The sequence below is a fragment of the Gigantopelta aegis genome, chromosome 8 (assembly GCF_016097555.1).
Source record: "Gigantopelta aegis isolate Gae_Host chromosome 8, Gae_host_genome, whole genome shotgun sequence".
Classification (NCBI taxonomy): Eukaryota; Metazoa; Mollusca; class Gastropoda; order Neomphalida; family Peltospiridae; genus Gigantopelta; species Gigantopelta aegis.
In genome coordinates, this window is record NC_054706.1 from 42,877,557 (window position 1) to 42,896,142 (window position 18,586).

Genomic DNA, 18,586 nt, shown 5'->3' on the forward strand with positions numbered 1-18,586 from the left:
TTTTATATTCATCATAATGTAGCATACATTTAATTTCACTGATGATATTACTGGGTTGTTGTTTTTTCTGACCATAACAGTGGGGTATTTTAAAATTATTATTTGGAGGTATATGATGAAGATAACCACACAATGTTTTATGCACTGGGTGAAACTGCCAGTAGTTTTGTTGTTTTTATGACTATATAGTAACAGGGATTTATGCAGGCATTCTGTGGGTCTGAACATAGTCTCTTTCCCAACAGAAAGTGGTACTGAAAATTTACAATTCCTGTGCTAAAAATCCCCAATATATATATTTGATTATTTTTGTGTGATTCAGTGGCCTGAAAAATTATCCCAGGTATGATTTACTTGCACTAATTTTCCCAATGCCATCAGACATGGAACCATGGCAAAAAATTCTGGATAATTCCCAGAGTAGCCATACATGTATATTGGATAAAATAAAATGATCTTGTTATCAGGTGCATATATGTTCACAACCAGAACTGATTATATGTCCAAAGTTATGGCTTTTAGACAAACTATTTAAATGCTTTTAAAAATGCAAAAAAAACCTGAGAAGATGGTAGTTTTATTTATTTAAGTTTTAAAGCTTTGCATCACTCTTAGTAAATGTCATCCTCCACCATCACCCTCCACTTTCCCCCCAAAAACCAGGACTCTCATTTTCTCAAAGAGTAGACAACATTTTTTTGTAAAGATTGGATATGTATGTTCTGACTAAATCCCCAATTCAGTGTATTTTATTCTAAGACACATATACAGTTATAGACGGCCATGGAGAGAGTTTAGTGAGATCACTAGAAGACATTGATTAATTGATCATCAGGTCCTGGATGCCAAACCTTTGGTAACGCTCATTTAGTTTTAATAGGAAACCCTCTATATATTTCTATTAGCACCATGGGACCTTTTATATGTACTTTTCCATAGACCGTACAGCACATACATTGTATTAGCACAGCCTTCGATATACTAGTCACATTGTATACACAAAGAAGGTTCAATCCTATGACCCATGCAGCTCAGGCAAGCTCTCTACAGACTGGTCTAAATTGGTTTATTCCATGTCTACAAGGAAATGTGTGTGCTTTACGTTATTTAAGAAGTTTTTCAAACCTAATATTGAAAGGCTTAGTGTTTAAGACGTTTTTCAAACCTAATATTGAAAGGCTTAGTGTTTAAGACGTTTTTCAAACCTAATATTGAAAGGCTTAGTGTTTAAGATGTTTTTCAAACCTAATATTGAAAGGCTTAGTGTTTTAGTGTGCTGACCTAGCTAGGTGTTTTTATACTGAACATAACAATGTTATTCATCTCAAACTCAACTGCCAGCTAAATAATGAAGGTAAAATTAACAAATACTTTGCAGGGCATGAACCTAAGAATTTGTTACCTATATGGGAATTTTAAAATGTTTTTACATGAGCAAAGTGCAAATTTTTAGTCATAGGTAAAGACCTTAACATAGGCAGTTCATATCAGAGTTACGGCAATTACCATATTGGTGCTGTCATTAAATTCGAACCCTGTTTTGCTGTTATTGACACATTCTTTATGTTGTATAAGTATCTACCTGTAAATCATTTAATATTTCCATTGCATGTTTAGTTTCATGGCTAACAATTGCTTCTTCTTCTTTTCGCAGAAGTTTCCAGAACAGATTCTGATGCGCACAGTTGATCATCAGCTCCCACTGCACAAGTCTGCTGCATGTGGAATGGCTGATGCCGTGAGATGTCTGCTCCAATTCCCATATGGAAACGATTTCTGCTGGCAGCATCGGGACCGGGTCTCAGGACTGTGCTACTGGTCAAGTATAGATATCAATGAAGGAGATTTCAATGGACGAACAGCTCTGCATCTTGCTAGTGAGAAGGGCTATTTGAATGTTGTGCAGATTCTTCTTGATTTTTCAGTTAATACTGATCCCGATGCAGGACGAACAGGTTCTTGCAGGAATGATGAGGCAGGTCTGAAGGACCAAGACTCTCACAGGACTGATGGACCCCCCTCTCCTCAGAGTTCCATGCAAGGTGGTTCTTCCAGGAGTAAGCTGGAGACGGTTCATCCAGTTAATGTGAACCATGTCACCAATGCTGGCCACACAGCTCTGCATCTGGCTATTGAGGGTCAGCATTGCAACATTGCAGAGGCACTGCTGAAAGCTGGGGCAGACATCAAGATGGCCGTTCAGTTTAAGGACAGCTCTGTTTCATTACTCAGCTTCACCCTCAGCAAAGGTGATACAGATCTGTTCCGACTAATGATGGAACATGGTGCTGAAGATGTGGACAATGCTGTGATGTTTGAGGCAACACAAAGAGGCAACCACACCATCCAGCAGCTGCTGTTACAGCACAAATCATCCCGAGATCTTACCCGTATCATAAACAAATCAGAGTTGAAACTGAGGTGGTATTCTCAGCTCAACATGGGCTCAGGTGTAACCAGTTTCTCTGATCGCTCAAGCTCTCTTGATGCTGAACACAGAGCACTGTTCCCTTTGCACTCTGTTGCCATCAACTGGCAGAACATTGGAGGAATCAGCGACATTCCAGAAAGCACTCTCAAAGAAGCATGCTACTTGCATAACCCAGCAATGCAGAGGGTTAACAGTCTTCCACTTTATGCAATAACCAAGATCGATATATCGAAAAATAACTTTGAAAAGCTACCACTGATCATATTTGAATTGTTCTCACTCTGTGTTCTCAATGCGTCAGACAACAGGATCAAGGCTTTTCCTAGTGAAGAGGACATAGAAAGTAGTTCCATGGTTCTAGAGGAGCTATACCTCAACGACAACTGTCTTCAACTTGTCCCTTCATATCTGTTCAAACTTCCAAAACTCAAACACCTCAACCTGTCGAAGAATGAACTGAAGGACATCCCCATAGATATGTGGACTGCTCCAATGCTTGTCACACTAAACCTGTCTCGAAACAAACTGTCATGTCTTCCTTTCGTCTCAACCGGTGATTTCGTGCCTGGATACAGATCAGAAACAGAGACAAGTGACACTGATTCAGTTCACAGTATTGTGAAAACAAATGCAGTGCCACACTTTAATCGCTGGCATGCTGGAGTCGTGATAGATCATCGCGAGTTGCGTAATGCCGAGGGACAGAAGTACACTGGAATCCAACAGCTGGATCTGTCGAGGAACAGATTTACGGAGATCCCACTGTGTCTGGCTTGTTGTGCTCCTCAGCTGGAGGTTCTTTCCCTGCAGGAGAATTGTCTCAACTCTGTAGGAATGCTGAGTAACCTGCCAGATAGTCTGGTTGACCTCAATCTCAGCTACTGCAATCTGGAAACACTCACTTCATGGAGTCGCCCATTTGGCTATGACCAGCCCTGTTTAGGCTTCAGGTTGTATGTTGTATAAATATTTCATCGGTGTCCCAAATTATGTTAGGGTTAATAATAAAACATGAGTATACTATGCATGCAAAAGGAATTCCTTACAGTTTGCTATTAGCTACATCAAACAAATTCATTTTAGTAAACAAAAGTGTTGCCCCATCCAATAAGCAGGAAAATGTCTGAGGTTTCAAATTACACTTTTTTGCACCTGTGTTTACTAGGCTTCAGGGCATTGTGAATTTAAAGGTACATTTCCGAGTTTGCTGCCTTGTAAGATGTTTCTGACTAATAAAATATTTCTACGATTGAACTTCTTTAGAATATCAGTTTCTGTATATTCAGTGTGTTTTTGGTCGTCTTAATATTTGTAAGAAGCCCAAACTGGATTTTGTCTTCAAATAATTTTGTATGTATGAAAAAATTGTTTTTAGGAAATAAAATTAAATTGAACCTAGTACAGATATTAGAACGATCAAAAGCACATTTAATATACAGCCACTAATATTTCATGCAGAAAAAATATATTTGATATGTAATTACAATCGTTAAAAAGTCTCTGTTAGTCTATAACATCTTAAAAATTGCAGCAAACTAAGGCATGTCCCTTTAACAATGTAATTAATTTTAAAAAATGACCGGTTCACAGCAAAATAAATGCTATGAAGAAATGAAGACACCACAGCATTGCTGATTGCCATGGTTAATTGCCACAGTTGCACACGTAGTAATTTAACAATATGATTATGGTTCAAGGCATAAGTTATATTTTAACAATATGTTTAAGATTTAAATCATAACAGTAAGGTGCAGGGTACAATATTTTAAACGAATTGTCATGTCTCGGTTAAGCAACTTTAAGTTCATGCAAACTGCTAATGCATACGTGGTAAACTGTTAAATTAAAAAATTATAAGTTGCAAACTTATAAGGATCGTCTGACTTTTATTTAGTGTACATAATCCAAAAATTCAAATTATAAAAGCAATGCCAGTGTAAAATCAGTTTGATTAACATACATTTTGACTGCCATTGTAGTACAGAACCACAGTGTAAGTGTGTTAGGATTAGGGAACTCGCCACTTATGCAAAATTAATTCATGTGACCTAACAATCAGTTACATAGTAAGTTACATAGTAGGTAAAAATCATGTGAACCAATTTCCAGTTACCTAAGATTTTAAAATAGTGTCCCCGTATGGTGAACATTTAACTTAAACAGTTACGGTATATTTTAATAGTATACAGGATTGTCATTAAACAAAAGATTTCTTTGAACAGTACATTTAACTTAAACAGTTACGGTATATTTTAATAGTATACAGGATTGTCATCAAACAAAAGATTTCTTTGAACAGTACATTTAACTTAAACAGTTACGGTATATTTTAATAGTATACAGGATTGTCATCAAACAAAAGATTTCTTTGAACAGTACATTTAACTTAAACAGTTACGGTATATTTTAATAGTATACAGGATTGTCATCAAACAAAAGATTTCTTTGAACAGTACATTTAACTTAAACAGTTACGGTATATTTTAATAGTATACAGGATTGTCATCAAACAAAAGATTTCTTTGAACAGTACATTTAACTTAAACAGTTACGGTATATTTTAATAGTATACAGGATTGTCATCAAACAAAAGATTTCTTTGAACAGTACATTTAACTTAAACAGTTACGGTATATTTTAATAGTATACAGGATTGTCATCAAACAAAAGATTTCTTTGAACAGTACATTTAACTTAAACAGTTACGGTATATTTTAATAGTATACAGGATTGTCATCAAACAAAAGATTTCTTTGAACAGTACATTTAACTTAAACAGTTACGGTATATTTTAATAGTATACAGGATTGTCATCAAACAAAAGATTTCTTTGAACAGTACATTTAACTTAAACAGTTACGGTATATTTTAATAGTATACAGGATTGTCATCAAACAAAAGATTTCTTTGAACAGTACATTTAACTTAAACAGTTACGGTATATTTTAATAGTATACAGGATTGTCATCAAACAAAAGATTTCTTTGAACAGTACATTTAACTTAAACAGTTACGGTATATTTTAATAGTATACAGGATTGTCATCAAACAAAAGATTTCTTTGAACAGTACATTTAACTTAAACAGTTACGGTATATTTTAATAGTATACAGGATTGTCATCAAACAAAAGATTTCTTTGAACAGTACATTTAACTTAAACAGTTACGGTATATTTTAATAGTATACAGGATTGTCATCAAACAAAAGATTTCTTTGAACAGTACATTTAACTTAAACAGTTACGGTATATTTTAATAGTATACAGGATTGTCATCAAACAAAAGATTTCTTTGAACAGTACATGCTTTGTACCTGCATGTATAAACATTGATTTACAAGAATTACTTTCTTCCAGAAGCTCAGTGGTACAGCACTCTCCTTATCTAGGGTCAATTCCCATCAGTGAGATCATTGGGCTATTTCTTGTTTCAGCCAGTGCTCCACAACTGGTGTACTATCCTGTATGTGGTATGGTGCATATAAAAAAATCCCTTGCTGCTTATCGAAAAGAGTAGCCCATGAAGTGGCGACAACGGGTTTCGTCTCTCAATATCTGTGTGATCCTTAACCATATGTCCGATACCATATAATATAAATAAAATGTGTTGAGTGCATCGTTAAATAAAACATTTCTTTCCTCCCTTCTTCCAGAAGTTCATTTGCTATGTCGTCGTTGCCAAGCTCTGTGAGAGGCAGCCCTGACTCCCAGCCCTCCCCCTCATCACACAGCAGCCAGGCCGGCTTTCTTCAGCAGAGTTGTTGTCAACATCGCAACCACTCCGCTCTCAAGAAGCTCGACAAGCTAAATGTGTCTCACAACAGACTTCGCTTTCTTACCCTGATGAAGGCGAAACGGCGACATGGGTCAACGGCCACATCCAGCTCTGATGATATGTTTCCCAACCGGACGCCTACTGAAACTTCAGATGTAATGGAACAAAAATACATGTTTTAATTATAATTATTACTTTTATTATTTGAATAATTTAAACATTATTATTAGTGCAGTTGGTTCCACCTAATATTTTGTTTAATTGCAATATATAATTTTGTTGAAACACTGAAACCATTTCCTATAAATTGTATCCAAATCCACGTATTTGCAAAACAAAATAGCAGAAAAGCAATTTAAAAATGTATTTAAATTGAACAAAATAAATTAAGCATGCCTTTATTTCATGTCAAAAGAAGTTGTAGTTTAAAATAAATTACGTAAGTGCTGTAATCACCAACTGCTAATCTACTAAAAACATGAAGTCATCCATCTTTGTTGTGTCACGTGACACGGATATTGTAAGCTTGGACCCATATTCGGTAAACCTCGGCCCTCACAAAAAACATTTTGTCCCTCTGGTTGGAATAGCCTTATATCTATACCTCACAACGGTGATAGATTCTATTATAACTACATTAAAGTTGAGTTATCTTATTTATAATACCAACTTTTCTATACCGGATACTGAGGGGAAAATTAAGAGTATTATTGGTCTATCCACGGAGTCGATAATACACAGCAATATACAATATTACTAATTACTTTTTATTAGTTTACTTTGTTTTTGGAGCAGGAAGTATTCATGTGTCGAGTGATGTTTTTCATTTAACTGAGTGCATGAATTCGTTTATACTGGCATACATTTTTTGAGAAGAAGGTCACTGGCCACATTAATTAATTATTATTATATGTATATTACATTGCTGTTTTTTCCCCATCTACATGTATGTTACTATAGTACTTTTGTGGGCAAATTTTAATTTTATTTTACAGTTGACTTGCTCATTGGGTTTGGAGATAGAAGAAATCCGGAGTCGTCTGCTCTTTCCAGAACTCAGCGAATTGGATGTCAGCTCAAATTCACTGACTTCTTTACCTTCAGAAATTGGAGAGCATTCAAATCTCAAAGTCTTGTATCTGAATTGTAACCGTGCATTAAAAGAAGTAAGTTTGAAAAATAACATGGACTGAGCGAGATAGAGGTGTTTGGGGGAGCGAGTATAGAGAGGGACATGAATTGTTCATTTATAGGTGGTGGATTGTTCTGGTTAGTGTTGAAAGCATATAATTCATTCCCCATTATCATTTTGAGAATGGACCTACTTTTACTTTAAGGTTGGAGTAATAAAAGTTTCATTACTGCTTAGAAAGTAAAGCAGTATTTTTATATTGACACCTAGCTCAACACATATTAAAGTGTGAATATTTGATATCTAACATGAAGTTACAGGCATGCTTATTTCGACACTAAAAAGTAGTGAACGATCTTTTGTATGCACTTTCCTATAGATAGGACAGTATATGCAGCGTCTTGTGTTTATTTATAATCATATTTCAATTTCCATCAAGCCTTTGTGTTGTCAATTAAGAAGTAAATTAGTGTAATGACACAAAATTCTGCATTATGTTTTGTTACTTGGTATTTCAATTTTCAGCTTCCACCAAGACTTGGAATGCTGAAACAGTTATGGAAGTTGGAGGTTCAATGCTGCTCTCTGGAGGGTGCAATTCAGGATTTTATACGCAATTCACCATGTTCTGTTAAAGACATTCTAGGTTTCCTGTTGTCAGTATTTGAAGAGTAAGTAGGCTGTGGGTCATTCTCACATGTTGTATTAAATAGTATGTAGCTTATAACTTAATTTGTGAGATGAAAGTTGTATTTTTTTCATTTAGAAGTATTTTTTCAAAGCAATTGTGTGGGTAATTTACAAAATACCGTATCACTCTTAATTTATAGCATGGTAACATGGTAGTCTTTTTGCTTTCATTTAATCACATAAAGTGCCTCCTATTATTCAGAATCTTAATTTATGTGCTTATTAATCTTTTGAATCTGGACTCAAACGTAGTTCACAATTACAATTATGATAGCAGTTTGCATGGCATTAGGGTTTAGACAGTTTTGAAAATAATTTTAAAAGTTTTTACAGAATCGATATGTTTGTATGATGACTGTTTGGTTGATCCATACTTGAAGTGAGCACTATATGTAACATGTTTGTATGATGTCTGTTTGTAACATGTTTGTATAATGACTGTTTGTAACATGTTTGTATGATGACTGTTTGTATCATGTTTGTATGAGGACTGTTTGTAACATGTTTGTATGATGACTGTTTGTAACATGTTTGTATGAGGACTGTGTAACATGTTTGTATGATGACTGTTTGTAACATGTTTGTATGAGGACTGTGTAACATGTTTGTATGATGACTGTTTGTAACATGTTTGTATGAGGACTGTGTAACATGTTTGTATGAGGACTGTTTGTATGAGGACTGTTTGTATGAGGACTGTTTGTAACATGTTTGTATGAGGACTGTTTGTAACATGTTTGTATACCAAATAACTTCCGACTGGGTCAAAGTTTGAGGTGCACCAAACTTTTGATAAAGAAGTTAACACCACAAGTCCTGTGATTGGTTATAAATGTGAGTGTGTTGGTTGTAAAAAAAAGTTAATCTGGGCTAAAAATTTATATAATTTTAATTCATCTAGTACCACTGTGTCAAGTAGTCTTGTGCTTGGAACATGTATGGGGTACATGTAAAAAAAAAGTACTCAAATTTTGTGGGAAACTAGGGGTGTTGTAAAAACATCTGGTTATACCGAAAATGAGCCATGGAAGGTACCATTTTCTGCAGTTAATACTTTGAGGTAGGGTTTGTAGTACTTATGAGTCATATTTATGGGTCATAGTTTGGTTGATATATAGCATATAGTGCTTTTAAACACAAACGTTAGCATGGTCGTCGATTGGATTTTATTTGGTATACTCCAACCTGTATGAGGATTGCTTGCAACATGTTTGTATGATGGCTGTTTGTAACACGTTTGTATGAGGACTGTTTGTAACATGTTTGTATAATGGCTGCTTGTAACATGTTTGTATGATGGCTGCTTGTAACATGTTTGTATGATGGCTGTTTGTAACATGTTTGTATGATGGCTGTTTGTAACATTTGTGTATGAGGACTGTTTGTAACATGTTTGTATGAGGACTTTTTGTAACATGTTTGTGTCATGGCTGTTTGTGTGATGGCTGTTTGTAACATGTTTGTGTGACAGCGGTTTATAACATGTTTGTGTGATGGCTATTTGTAACATGTGTGTATGAGGACTGTTTGTAACATGTTTGTGTGATGGTTGTTTGTAACGTGCTTGTGTGATGGCTGTTTGTAACATGCTTGTGTGATGGCTATTTGTAACATGTTTGTATGAGGACTGTTTGTAACATGTTTGTGTGATGGCTGTTTGTAACATGCTTGTATGATGGCTATTTGTAACATGTTTGTATTATGACTAATATGTTTGTGTGATGGCTGTTTGTAACATGTTTGTGTGATAGCTGTTTGTAACATGTTTGTGTGATGGCTGTTTGTAACATGTTTGTGTGATAGCTGTTTGTAACATGTTTGTGTGATGGCTGTTTGTAACATGCTTGTATGATGGCTGTTTGTAACATGTTTGTATTATGACTAATATGTTTGTGTGATGGCTGTTTGTAACATGTTTGTGTGATAGCTGTTTGTAACATGTTTGTGTGATAGCTGTTTGTAACATGTTTGTGTGATGGCTGTTTGTTTGAAATGGTAAAACTGACCTTTATTGGGCACATCTTCTAAATTTCTAACAAATTGTATGCATAATAAGAAGTACAAATAAAGAAGTACAGCATTCATATTTGCTATTTTATTAGGACTGATTTTTAAAGTTAAAACTGTATTGTTTCAGGTCGACCGAATACAACTGTATGAATCTAATGTTGGTGGGATCGCATAAAATTGGCAAGACTTCACTTCTTCATAAGCTTAGAAATGAGGGGAAAACTCCATTTAAAGTATCTGTGAGTTACTCTTGTGTTTAACCTACATTGTTTTAACAAGCATTTTATTTTTTTCTTCTTCCTGCATGATATATATTGTATGATTTCAGATATTTTAATGCTTTTCAGACCTGTCAATGAACAGCACATCCAAGTCCTTCTTTTTACAGTGACATCAGTTAAAGTTTGTTTTGTTTAACAACACCACTATAGATCACATTGATTCATTAATCATCGGCTGTTGGATGTCAATCATTTGGTAATTCTGACAGTCTTCAGAGGAAACCTGCTACATTTTTTTCATTAGCAGCAAGGGATCTTTTATATGCACTTTCCCACAGACAGGATAGCACATATCACGGCCTTTGATGTACCATTCATGGTGCACTGGCTGGAACGAGAAATAGCGCCATGGACAGGGATCAATCCAAAACCAACTGTGTATCAGACGGGCGCTTTACCACAGGGGTATGTACCACCTCCCTCAGTTCTGACCATCATCTCGTGATCTGTTCCATACCTTCCATTGTGTGTGCTACATGTTGACTGATGGGAGCTGGTGTCAGTTCTGACCATCATCTCGTGATCTGTACCATACCTTCCATTGTGTGTGCTACATGTTGACTGATGGGAGCTGGTGTCAATTCTGACCATCATCTCGTGATCTGTAACAAACCTTCCACTGTGTGTGCTGCATGTTGACTGATGGGAGCTGGTGTCAGTTCTGACCATCATCTTGTGATCTGTACCATACCTTCCACTGTGTGTGCTACATGTTGACTGATGGGAGCTGGTGTCAATTCTGACCATCATCTCGTGATCTGTACCATACCTTCCACTGTGTGTGCTACATATTGACTGATGGGAGCTGGTGTCAATTCTGACCATCATCTCGTGATCTGTACCATACCTTCCACTGTGTGTACTACCGGTACATGTTGACTGATGGGAGCTGGTGTCAATTCTGACCATCATCTCGTGATCTGTACCATACCTTCCACTGTGTGTGCTACATGTTGACTGATGGGAGCTGGTGTCAATTCTGACCATCTCGTGATCTGTACCATACCTTCCATTGTGTGTGCTACATGTTGACTGATGGGAGCTGGTGTCAATTCTGACCATCATCTCGTGATCTGTACCATACCTTCCATTGTGTGTGCTACATTTTGACTGATGGGAGCTGGTGTCAATTCTGACCATCATCTCGTGATCTGTACCATACCTTCCATTGTGTGTGCTACTTATTACCTGCTTTGGGCTGCAGGAATGAATAAAGTACAAAGATATGGGACAGAGCATATCATTAAATGTTGTTTAAGTTAAATTTATTTTGTTCAATAATTTTTGTTCAATTCAGTTTAGTTCAGTTCCATTTGTTTTTGTTTCTGTGAGACACAAATTGAGGCATTGTTTGGTATAATTGTTCTCTTTTATGTTTGTTTCAGCACTGGCGTGAACGAGTAAGCAATATGAAGCCAGTAAAAACTGAGAAGGATGAGTTGTTGTCTACGGTTGGGATTGACATCAACGAGCTGATCATCAAACGCAGTAATGACTGTGTTGTCAACTTCAGAACCTGGGACTTTGGTGGACAGGTGACAAGCGATAGTCATAATAACTAGTTGGTCCCACTTCAATATAATGTGGTTTAGGTGCATTTTTTAGAGATGCAGGTGCCATACCAAATTTGAGTGTTTTTACATTTTTGGGGGATAAATTATTACAAATTAATCTATCTCATGCATACATTTTGCCTAACTGACTTGAAAATATTGATATTGTAATGTGCTATCACATACATGTAGCTTAAACAGTAGCTTCTGCAAAATTGGTGGATAAAAATTGAAAGTATGCATGAATTAAACAAAAACATCTGCATTGCATATTTATCAAACCAGAGGTCATTGCTTCAACATTGAAGAATAATGAGTGATATATTCATATTCAACCATAGCTTTTAGTATGTACAGTTCATATTGACGGTACCTTTTCAGTGGAATAGCATTTTTTTGACATTTTGATAAGATAATACACTTTCAGTGTTCTGTGTTAAATACCTTTTCCTGTATTCAACTTCAAAAAGGGGAATCTCCTGATATATAGAGAATACTAAACAAGTTCCCATTTACAGGAACAAGACTAAGAATTCTATTTAATACAACATATAATGATATATAGAAAATACTAAACAAGTTCCCATTTACAGGAACAAGACTAAGAATGCTATTTATTACAACACATATTGATATACAGGGCACAATATTTCACACGAACCGTCGTTCTGTTTGCGTGTCGGTTACGCAAAATTAAATGTTTGCGAACCGCAAATTGGTTACGTCATGACCTGTAAACCTTCAGAAATTAAGACTTGCAAACTTCACAATTACAGGAAGTTTATTCACGCAGACATACTACTAGTATTCCGACAAATGTTTTAGGCTGAATTTTAGATACTTGATTCGCAGCAAACCAGTAAACCACGTTATATTGCAACAGTTGTAACTTGCTACCAGTCTAAACTAAATGTTCAGGGCCCCGTTCCATGAAGCGATCTTAGCCCTAAGATTACATTAAGCACATAGCTACCCTATGCACTTAAGTTGATCTTAGGTCTAAGATCGCTTCGTGAAACAGGGCCCAGAAGTTTTAAAGAAATGTGCACGGAACGCTGGGGATGGCTAAATTATCTGCTGCTATTTTCTCTCTAAAGGAATATATGTAGACATAATATTGGATTGGCTATAATTTTGCATATGTTAAAAACAGTTTTAACGTAAACAGCAATCCAAAAGTGTGACAAAAATTGAAAAATACTAACATCGCATAATGAGCTTTAAAAAACAAATATTTAGAACATCACTGTAGTCTAGAAGTACCATCGATAAAGTGAAAGTAACATAGCCACTGCAAAACGAAAAAAATAATCCCTCCAAATGATTATGTATCTATTTCAAAGGCGTATCACCCATTATGCACAGTACGCATGTGCGTAATGCAAAAAAAAAAAATCCGGGAATAGGTCGAGGCTGACTGTAATTGTTCTATAAAATATCCTTTTAAAATTGACTTGAAAAAAAAGAAGAAAAAAATGGCTCAGAAAATCCTCAGAATGCATCTACAGGTGTCCTGAGTTGCAAAATTTTCTGAGGGGGGAAGGGGGGAGGGCGTTGTGCAAATATATTTCTGGCTACGCCCCTGTTTTTTGTTTCAGTACTGGGGCTAATATTCAGTTCTTTTATAATATTAACTTCAGCAAGCATTAAAGACATATTTTTTTTTTTTGTAAAATGTTTTCTTTTGTATTTGTTTTAACTTTATGTCTGAGCTAAAAACTATGTATTTAAAATATAATTTCAATGTAATTTTGAGGTAATTAATCCGGTAACCCACGGGTTATGCAAATATAATTCACGTAACCGAACAATTGGTTACCTAGGTAAAAACCACATGCACCTACTTCCAGTTACCTCAGATTTTGAAATATTGTCCCCAATATATAGAGAATACTAAACAAGTTCCCACTTTAAGGGCACTTACAGGAACAAGACTAAGAATTCTATTATTACAACATATATTGATATATAGAGAATACTATACAAGTTCCCACTTACAGGAACAAGACTAAGAATTCTATTATTACAACATATATTGATATATAGAGAATACTATACAAGTTCCCACTTACAGGAACAAGACTAAGAATTCTGTTATTACAACACATATTGATATATAGAGAATACTATACAAGTTCCCACTTACAGGAACAAGACTAAGAATTCTATTATTACAACATATATTGATATATAGAGAATACTATACAAGTTCCCACTTACAGGAACAAGACTAAGAATTCTATTATTACAACATATATTGATATATAGAGAATACTATACAAGTTCTCACTTACAGGAACAAGACTAAGAATTCTATTATTACAACATATATTGATATATAGAGAATACTAAACAAGTTCCCACTTACAGGAACAAGACTAAGAATTCTATTATTACAACACATATTGATATATAGAGAATACTATACAAGTTCCTACTAGCAGGAACAAGACTGAGAATTCTATTATTACAACATATATTGATATATAGAGAATACTAAACAAGTTCCCACTTACAGGAACAAGACTAAGAATTATATTATTACAACATATTGATATATAGAGAATACTATACAAGTTCCCACATACAGGAACAAGACTAAGAATTCTATTATTACAACACATATTGATATATAGAGAATACTAAACAAGTTCCTACTAAACAAGTTCCTACTTACAGGAACAAGACTAAGAATTCTATTTATTACAACATATATTGATATATAGAGAATACTAAACAAGTTCCCACTTACAGGAACAAGACTAAGAACAGGAACAAGACTAAGAATCTATTATTACAACATATATTGATATATAGCAACAAGTTCCCACATACAGGAACAAGACTAAGAATTCTATTTATTACAACATATATTGATATATAGAGAATACTAAACAAGTTCCCACTTACAGGAACAAGACTAAGAATTCTATTATTACAACATATATTGATATATAGAGAATACTATACAAGTTCCTACTTACAGGAACAAGACTAAGAATTCTATTTATTACAACATATATTGATATATAGAGAATACTATACAAGTTCCCATTCACAGGAACAAGACTAAGAATTCTATTATTACAACACATATTGATATATAGAGAATACTATACAAGTTCCCACTTACAGGAACAAGACTAAGAATTCTATTATTACAACACATATTGATATATAGAGAATACTATACAAGTTCCCATTCACAGGAACAAGACTAAGAATTCTATTTATTACAACACATATTGATATATAGAGAATACTAAACAAGTTCCCACTTACAGGAACAAGACTAAGAATTCTATTATTACAACATATTGATATATATAGAATACTATACAAGTTCCTACTAGCAGGAACAAGACTGAGAATTCTATTATTACAACATATATTGATATATGGAGAATACTATACAAGTTCCCACATACAGGAACAAGACTAAGAATTCTATTATTACAACATATATATATATTGATATATAGAGAATACTAAACAAGTTCCTACTTACAGGAACAAGACTAAGAATTCTATTTATTACAACATATATTGATATATAGAGAATACTATACAAGTTCCCACATACAGGAACAAGACTAAGAATTCTATTATTACAACACATATTGATATATAGAGAATACTAAACAAGTTCCTACTTACAGGAACAAGACTAAGAATTATATTTATTACAACACATATTGATATATAGAGAATACTATACAAGTTCCCACTTACAGGAACAAGACTAAGAATTCTATTATTACAACATATGTTGATATATAGAGAATACTAAACAAGTTCCTACTTACAGGAACAAGACTAAGAATTCTATTTATTACAACATATATTGATATATAGAGAATACTAAACAAGTTCCCACATACAGGAACAAGACTAAGAATTCTATTATTACAACATATATTGATATATAGAGAATACTAAACAAGTTCCTACTTACAGGAACAAGACTAAGAATTCTATTATTACAACACATATTGATATATAGAGAATACTATACAAGTTCCCACTTACAGGAACAAGACTAAGAATTCTATTATTACAACATATATTGATATATAGAGAATACTGAACAAGTTCCCACTTTCAGGAACAAGACTAAGAATTCTATTATTACAACATATTGATATATAGAGAATATTAAACAAGTTCCCACTTACAGGAACACGACTAAGAATTCTATTATTACAACATATATTGATATATAGAGAATACTAAACAAGTTCCCACTTACAGGAACAAGACTGAGAATTCTATTATTACAACATATATTGATATATAGAGAATACTATACAAGTTCCCACATACAGGAACAAGACTAAGAATTCTATTATTACAACATATATTGATATATAGAGAATACTAAACAAGTTCCTACTTACAGGAACAAGACTAAGAATTCTATTTATTACAACATATATTGATATATAGAGAATACTATACAAGTTCCCACATACAGTAACAAGACTAAGAATTCTATTATTACAACATATATTGATACATAGAGAATACTAAACAAGTTCCCACTTTCAGGAACAAGACTAAGAATTCTATTATTACAACATATTGATATATAGAGAATACTAAACAAGTTCCCACTTACAGGAACAAGACTAAGAATTCTATTATTACAACATATATTGATATATAGAGAATACTATACAAGTTCCCACTTACAGGAACAAGACTAAGAATTCTATTATTACAACATATATTGATATATAGAGAATACTATACAAGTTCCTACTTACAGGAACAAGACTAAGAATTCTATTATTACAACATATATTGATATATAGAGAATACTATACAAGTTCCCACTTACAGGAACAAGACTAAGAATTCTATTATTACAACATATATTGATATATAGAGAATACTAAACAAGTTCCTACTTACAGGAACAAGACTAAGAATTCTATTATTACAACATATATTGATATATAGAGAATACTATACAAGTTCCCACTTACAGGAACAAGACTAAGAATTCTATTATTAAAACATATATTGATATATAGAGAATACTATACAAGTTCCCACTTACAGGAACAAGACTAAGAATTCTATTTATTACAACATATATTGATATATAGAGAATACTATACAAGTTCCCACTTACAGGAACAAGACTAAGAATTCTATTATTAAAACATATATTGATATATAGAGAATACTATACAAGTTCCCACTTACAGGAACAAGACTAAGAATTCTATTTATTACAACACATATTGATATATAGAGAATACTATACAAGTTCCCACTTACAGGAACAAGACTGAGAATTCTATTTATTACAACACATATACAACTCAAGACATGGGAATGCACAGAGCTAAGGCCATTGAAAATGACTTTGCTTACCAAAGTGATGTCATTTAGCAAAGCTATAAACAAAAGTATTCAAACATGTATTTTATTGCATTATGTGACTAATTTTAATTGTAAGAATTGACAGCAAGTATTTGTCATCAGAGTGACACCATCAGTTAGCTGATCCAAAGTTATAACATCTCTAAATTTAAGGTGTAACTCAAATTGTGGTTTATGGAAAATAAACCATTAGTATCTCTTCCACCATAGTGTCAGGCATGGCGGAAGCAAGTGGACATTGGGGGGGGGGGGGGGGGGGGGGGGGCTGAATGAGATCAAGGGCGCAAAGCAGTTTCTAGGGGAGTTCAGGGGTATACTCCCCCCATAACATTTTAAAAATTAGATGTCCTAAAATGCAATTTCCTGTATTCTACAAGTAAAATTCATCTCTGCCTTAAGATTTACTACCAATAATATTTTTTATTCATAATAATTGGGGGGGCTATAACAGCACCTTAAAGCTGTATGTAGTTGACATTGTGTGTGTTGTTTGTTTAAGCGGGAATACTATGCCACCCACCAGTACTTCCTGTCTCCGCGGTCTCTGTACCTCGTCATGTGGGACGTCACGGAGAACCAGCCGGGAATCAACAATCTTCTGCAGTGGCTTGTTAACATCCAGGTACTGTGACACATGGCTAACTAAACAGACATACAAATGTCATGTATATAAAACAGATACATATCAAGTCTTCTATAGTGGCTTGTCAACATCCAGGTACTGTGACACATGGCTAACTAAACAGACATACAAATGTCATGTATATAAAACAGATTAGTATCAAGTCTTCTGCAGTGGCTTGTCAACATTCAGGTACTGTGACACATGGCTAACTAAACAGACATACAAATGTCATGTATATAAAACAGATTAGTATCAAGTCTTCTGCAGTGGCTTGTCAACATCCAGGTACTGTGACACATGGCTAACTAAACAGACATACAAATGTCATGTATATAAAACAGATTAGTATCAAGTCTTCTGCAGTGGCTTGTCAACATCCAGGTACTGTGACACATGGCTAACTAAACAGACATACAAATGTCATGTATATAAAACAGATTAGTATCAAGTCTTCTGCAGTGGCTTGTCAACATCCAGGTACTGTGACACACGGCCAACTAAACAGACATACAAATGTCATGTATATAAAACAGATACGTATCAAGTCTTCTGCAGTGGCTTGTCAACATTCAGGTACTGTTACATATGGCTAACTAAACAGACATACAAATGTCATGTATATAAAACAGATTAGTATCAAGTCTTCTGCAGTGGCTTGTCAACATCCAGGTACTGTGACACACGGCCAACTAAACAGA

The 18,586-nt window shown here is 34.4% G+C and overlaps 1 protein-coding gene across 1 annotated transcript in view; it reads left to right on the forward strand.

Annotated features, from left to right (window-relative positions):
* The window catches only part of LOC121379097 (leucine-rich repeat serine/threonine-protein kinase 1-like), a 76,974-nt gene that overhangs the window by 21,254 nt on the left and 37,134 nt on the right, over nt 1-18,586 (forward strand). The window contains exons 8-14 of the mRNA XM_041507565.1: nt 1,655-3,381; nt 6,085-6,361; nt 7,202-7,372; nt 7,864-8,009; nt 10,166-10,277; nt 11,705-11,854; nt 17,763-17,885. Of these exons, the coding sequence (XP_041363499.1) occupies nt 1,655-3,381; nt 6,085-6,361; nt 7,202-7,372; nt 7,864-8,009; nt 10,166-10,277; nt 11,705-11,854; nt 17,763-17,885 (2,706 nt within the window). The remainder of the gene's footprint in view (nt 1-1,654; nt 3,382-6,084; nt 6,362-7,201; nt 7,373-7,863; nt 8,010-10,165; nt 10,278-11,704; nt 11,855-17,762; nt 17,886-18,586) is intronic.